At 31.1% G+C, this 6,652-nt stretch overlaps 1 protein-coding gene across 1 annotated transcript; it reads left to right on the forward strand.

Moving 5' to 3' along the window:
• Positions 1-220: 220 nt before the first annotated feature.
• On the forward strand, positions 221-2,624 carry LOC110820154 (purine permease 3-like). The gene is made up of 2 exons (XM_022049576.2): positions 221-1,059; positions 2,075-2,624. Exons 1-2 carry the CDS (start codon positions 352-354, stop codon positions 2,465-2,467), a joined length of 1,101 nt encoding a protein of 366 aa, XP_021905268.1. The 5' UTR covers positions 221-351; the 3' UTR covers positions 2,468-2,624.
• The last annotated feature ends 4,028 nt before the right edge of the window (positions 2,625-6,652 follow it).

Below are 6,652 nucleotides of genomic sequence, written 5' to 3' on the forward strand. Positions count from 1 at the left end.
TCTAATATAATTACAATTATTATATATTTGAACAATGCTCAGTGTATACCCACAAACAAGCTAATATATATATATAACTTTTCAGTAATGGTTATATTTGCTTTTTCAACTTCTAAATATGGAAATCAGAGACAACACGGAGTGGAAATCATCAACTCTCAAAACAATTAAAGAAAAAAAAAAAGAAAAGAACAAAATAATTTTTACCCCACACTTCACACTTGCATGAATCTGCTTCTGCAGCGTTCCTTCTTCTTATCCCTATAAAACCAGGTACCACCTTACCACATTCATCCACTCATTAATGCAGTACCTACATAATTATATTCACCAGTAAGACCATTTTCCGCCATGAAAAACCTTCTTCTCCTCCTAATCACCTCCACCATCTTCGCCGTCGGCACTTGCGGCGGTCCCCTTATTATGCGCCTCTATTATCTCCAAGGCGGCAAACGTCTCTGGTTCACGAGCTGGCTCGAAATTGGTGGTTTTCCGATCATCATCTTCCCTCTCACCGTCGCTTATTTTCGTCGCCGGAAAAACCAACCTCCGATCTCATCATCTCCGTCGCAGAAAACCCATTTCTTCACCATTAAACCTCGTCTCTTCATGGCCTCTGCCGGTATAGGAATCTTGACTGGTCTCGACTGTTACCTCTACTCCTATGGTGTTTCGAAACTCCCCGTTTCGACTTCTTCTCTGATCGTGGCTACCCAGTTGGTGTTCACCGCCATGTTTGCTTTCCTGCTGGTGAAGCAGAAGTTTACTTTTTACTCTGTTAACGCGGTGGCGTTGTTGACTGTGGCAACGGGGGTTTTAGCCATGCATACGAACAGTGACAAGCCGAAGAATGTGTCGAACAGAGGATATATATTAGGGTTTTTGATGACGCTAGCTGCTTCGGTGTTGTATGGTTTGATGATGCCATTGGTGGAGTTGGCTTACATGAAAGCTCGACAGAAAATCACTTTTGCTCTTGTTCTGGAGACGCAGTTGGTTATGTGCCTTTTCGCAACTGGTTTTTGCACTGTGGGGATGCTGGCTAACAATGATTTCAAGGTATGATTTTTAACCCTTTTATCTTTTTTTATCTTGCTCCTTTTTTTTTTTTTTTTGAAAAGATAAAAGAATAAAAAATACAAAATTTAACTATAGGAACCAAACATTATATAATAAAAATACTCTGTAAATAAAAATATTATGCAAATTCTAATAAGCGATCAGTTTATGCATTTACAGTAAATAGTGATAATGAAATTAATTATGTTTAAAATAAATTAAAATTGTTTATTAAGATTAAAATAAATAATTAATTATAAATAAATATCTCTATTATTGTGTCCAAATTGAATGTTGACTTACCATGCAATAGTCCAAAGTTAACTACTTGTTTGGTGTCACTCTTTTTCAAAATGGTACGAACCATTTTCGCTCTCTTTCTCAATGATACGCCGACGTTTTCTCTTCTGCTTTTATCCAAAACCCAACCATTATATTATATTTATATACATATAATTTTAATTTCAGACCATTCATCACCTTATAATTTCATGTGTTTTTCTTTTACAATTTAATACCTTATTTATAAAATTACTTCAGTTTATTAATTTTTTATTAACCGTCAGAATTTTGATAATAAACAGCAGTTTTTTTTTTTTTTTGTTTTTCTACTCGTATATTAATTTTGCAATAATAATTAATTCATTTGTTTTACATTTATCATAATAATAAACATTATAGACTAAGAAATTAACTAAATTAATGACTTTTTTTTTTTTTAATTTTCAATAATTTCTACCCGTGAATAGAAGCATTTATACAAAATATTTTATTGAAAAACTAAAGATTGAAAAAAACAAATTATAAGTTTAAGATTCAAATTATAATAGAAAATTTAGAGTAAACTGTAATATGATAAATAAATTTAGAGATTAAAATAATAATAATTTATCATTTCTATATATATATATATATATAGAGAGAGAGAGAGAGAGAAAGAGAAAAAAAAGTGCATATTTTTAGATTTTCACAAACATAATGTCTTCTTCTTCTTCTCCTTCTTACTTTTCATTAGGCAGTCGCAAGAGAAGCAAAAGAGTCACATATGGGAGAAGCAAAATACTATTTGGTGGCAGTGTTCAGTGCAATATTGTGGCAGTTCAACTTTTTAGGGGCCATAGGAGTGGTGTTTTGTGCCTCTTCTTTGGTGTCTGGTATCGTGCTGGCAATTTTACTTCCCATATCAGAAGTTTTGGCTGTTATTTTCTACCATGAGAATTTTCAAGCTGATAAGGGAGTTTCTCTTATACTATCACTCTTGGGTTTTGTCTCTTATTTTTATGGTGAGATGAAAGAGATGAAGAACCAAATTAAAACTCCTAAATCAGACCCTCAGCAAGAAACTTCAAAAGTTGAGCCCCAACCAAAATCATCACAAACTGAGATGCAAGAACTTCCTAATGTATAAAGAAATACCACCCTAATTGAGAGACTTATTATTATAAGTTAAAAGATTTTTCTGCAGCATATGCTTAGTGAAATTTTAAAAATTATATTAATGATACCCAATAATCTTTGTTGTATACAAACTATCAAATATATTTGAATTTGATATATTTAAATAAGTTTAAACTGTTAATAAATCAAACATATTTTGAGATGTTAAATAAGTAGAATCTTTTTTTTAACTTGTTTGGAGTCATATATTGTATAACCTGTAAATATAATAACTATATAGTAAATTATCTATACACTAATAAATGATATGCAAGAAGATAAGTTTGAAGCAAGAATCATACTTCACACATTCTCATCTATGCCTCTGCTCTAGCTTTTAATGTTGGAAAACATCAAATTTTAAAAATAAATTTTTTCATGTTCGAAAAAGCTTATAAAAAGAATTTAAAATATCAAATTTACTATTAAAATGTTATCAATGTAAAGTTTTTAACTATTAAAATGTTAATATTATATATTATGTTCTTATAAATTGTGGTTAAGATCATTTTTTTAATTTTTATTTTATTAAAAGAAGATGCAAGAAATATTAATTTTATTATTTCTACTCCGTATTATTTACATGAGTAATTGATTTCGCTTAAACTAAATGTAATAATTCATGAACAAAATTTGTCAAACTCTAATGTCACAACTCTTTTGAACCAAACAAAAGAAATTAATTTCAAATCACTATCACTAGTTTGCAGTGATTCTATAAGTTGTATTTCTTCCCAAAGAAAAGAAGGTTGTAAAATATAATCAATGGAATCATCATAATTCCTCACTTTTTAATGCCTTTTTTTTTATTATTTATTTAGTGTGCATCTTCTTTTTATTTAAAAACAAACTAGGATTATTTTAGGAAGAGGGCAATCCCTTTTATCCCCATTGCTTATAATCAATTGAGAATGTTGAAAATTTAATTTTGTTGTAATTATCAAGAGAATAAATTTGATAATTAAACAACACTCAGAAATTTTATCAATGAAAGAACACAAATTTTACAATATTTATATGACAATTTCATACTTAAATCTGTTATGCATTAACTTGTTGAAACTAATAATTCTCATTTAACTTTTATCTCACACCCCAATATATTTTTTCTATAATGTCTAAACTTTATATATAAGTACCAAAGTTGCCTCATTGCCTTCTCCATCTTTATTGTTGATTAATTTTTGCTTAATTTCTAACAAAATTAAATCAAATTTAGTTTATCTTTCTATGTGATTATATTCATAGAGTATTAGAAAATTTAATCTCCCTATTTGCTTCTAATCTCTCCTTGACAAAATCATCCAACCTCCACTCTTTTTTGTCTTCCTCATTTTAATTTCATAATTAGAATTCAATTAACTAAAAAAAATTTAATATCAAACAAAATTGTAACTATAACATTTGTAGATTGTGTAACACTCAGGGCTAGAAACATGGATCATGGGCATCAGGAGTAAGAAAGACCAAAACGACGTCATTTTAGAAAACTCCAAAACGACGCCGTTATGATAAAAGAAAAAGAAAAAAAAAGGCAACTAGAGGCGTGTACGCCTCTGGCAGCCGAAGAGGATGAAGAAGAAGCCTGGACCTACACGCCGAAAAAGAAGGAAGAAGAGGCGTGTAGGGCTCTTTGTCCTCCTGCCTATTAAAGGAAAAAAAAGAAGAAATTGGGGAAAATAAAGAGAAACAGAGTCAAACTAGTAGAGAGAGAGTGAGTCACAAAGAGAGAGACAGGTTTGGTGCGTGCGGCGTGCTGTATGGCAGAGAGACCAATAACTAGAAGGCCGGAGAGAGAAAACGTGCAATGGTGCATGCAGAGAAGAAGGAGAACCACGGTGATGGCCAAGCACGGTTCCATGTATCCACACCTTTCTTCTTGGAACCATCCCTTACATCATGAGGTTTAGGATTCTTATATGATTTAAAGTCAAAAGAAATTAGATAATACACACCTTAGGAGATGTTTTGCATATGTAAATAAGTAGGATTATAGTTTCAAAAACCTGAAAAGATAGAAGTTACAATAGTTGGAATGTGATGAGATCAAAGAATTAGGGTTTCACTCCAAAGTTAACTGGAGGTGGCAAATAAGCAACAACCATAATCTATCATATTATATGAGACCATAGAAAGTTTAAAGACTACTAAAAGAGATTACCTACTAGGAGCAAGTAAATAATTTTTTGGGAAAGACCATGAATTTCCCTCGAGTTATAAAATGAGTTTTAAAAGTAGTAGATTCCCCAATGCAAGAAGAAAATCCCTCGAATGGGAAAACAACTTTGGGTGAAAGAAAATTCTCCTAAGTGGAAGAAAACCCCCCAAGTAAATGGGTTTTGAAAGAGTTCTCTTATGTAATCAGATAATTACTGTAACATTCTAAAAGGTTAAAAGGATAAGAACCTTCTGTCATCATTGAGGCCAACACCTTCACCTTAGGAAGTGTCTAGCACTTGGACAACGTCGATATGTTCCCAACTATTTCTTTTTAATCATGTGACATTGTGTTCAAAGAGGTAGTTCGAGTTATAATTTGAGGACTTGTTTAAATGCACTTTCGAACCAATACAAGACATTTGGGCTTAAGCATTTGTTACCATTACTTTTGGTTATGAAAATTATGTTATCTAGTCCACTGTCGAATCATGTCTTTCAAGTTTTCTTCATTAATACTTACTGATATAACTATTTTTCTTCATAGTTAATTAGGATGATTCTTATCTTTCTTAAACAACCATATCCAATCACTCGAGTAATTCCCGATTTTCATAGAAAAATTAAATGTAAGATTGCGATTAGTACCACAAGTTATAAATTTTTTATGTTGTGAAATAAAGGACCAAGGAGATTGTTATTGATGATTATGTCGCGATTTGCATCAAAATCATCGCATATATAGAGTTTAGAGATCTGGAACATTCTTTCATTTTAGAGAGCTTTGATGCTACATATTTACTTGATTTACTTATCACATAGATATTATTCGAATTTTCATCATAGAGTATATTTTTCCAAATTGAGATAGCTTTTAACCTCTTACTTCCCCTACTAGTGTTTTTGCAAATACTTAGCTTCTTAACGCTCCACTATTGTTATCTTCAGCAATAAACACTATTGGAGATATTTTGGTCAGTTGGTAAGTTACCTCCAATTGATTCCTTATGAGATGGAAGAACATTTCCTAAATTTGCTAGACCAATAAGAAAAAGAACTCTTAAAACAAGTAGACTCATAAGAAAGTATTTTGGAAGACTGAATAATTATTTGGTACTTTGATAAAGTATAGAATTTCTAGTAAATCTTCTTTAAGAAGAACAAATACTCTAACCATTCCAAATCCTTATTGGGATATCATATAGGAGTTACAATGCTGCTTCAAAAGCCCTTGGGCATTAAATCATCATATGTTTGATTGACATAAACCTTTTGTATCGAATGATTAGTGTATGCTTAATTAGAATTTTTCTTTCTGAAAGTCTTTGTCCCTCCTAAATTAAATTTTCATGGGAGAAGAGGATATCCAAAGGATATGATTTAACCGCAAATCATTAATAACATAATAATAACTGATAATATAATTCCCTTATGCTAAAAAGTAACACAAAAATGATGCAATACACCTAGATAAACCGTCAAAGTAAACATTATTCAAACATGAAATTTGAGGGAAGGTAAACATATTATAGTGTTAGGGTATTTAGGTAATTAAGAACTCATCCTTGTGAATAATATAGAATGAGGGGTATATAAGAAATTTTTCAATTTTTGACGAAATTAAAGGAACTATACGAGTTAGTTAAAGGATAATCTAAATAGACATCAAGTCATCAAATATGGAAGGGAAAAGCTCTTGAAAAACCTAATATCTTACCAAATTCATAAATAACATTTGAAATTGAGAGATGCATTCTTAGCAAGTACACCTTAAGTACAGGAGCTAGAAATGATCTGATTGCAAACTAAAGAGATTCCATCAATGATAACATTATAATGAAACTAATAGGTTGAAGAGAAAACATATAAAGATGTTCCAAACCCCAAGTCATTGCAAATTTAGATGACTAAATTTTTTTAGGGGGCGGGGGGAAGATTGTAACACTCGAGCCCAGAAACAAGGATCACCCATACTTCAAAACAACATCGTTTTGAAGCA

The sequence above is a fragment of the Carica papaya genome, chromosome 1 (genome assembly GCF_054855325.1).
Source record: "Carica papaya isolate Zhongbai chromosome 1, ASM5485532v1, whole genome shotgun sequence".
Lineage (NCBI taxonomy): Eukaryota > Viridiplantae > Streptophyta > Magnoliopsida > Brassicales > Caricaceae > Carica > Carica papaya.

Bases quoted from the DNA above. Each gene is read 5' to 3' on its own strand.
- LOC110820154 (XM_022049576.2), top strand. From the start codon at position 352: ATGAAAAACCTTCTTCTCCTCCTAATCACCTCCACCATCTTCGCCGTC. The intron at 1,060-2,074 runs GTATGATTTTTA...ACTTTTCATTAG, and splicing joins TGGCTAACAATGATTTCAAG to GCAGTCGCAAGAGAAGCAAA.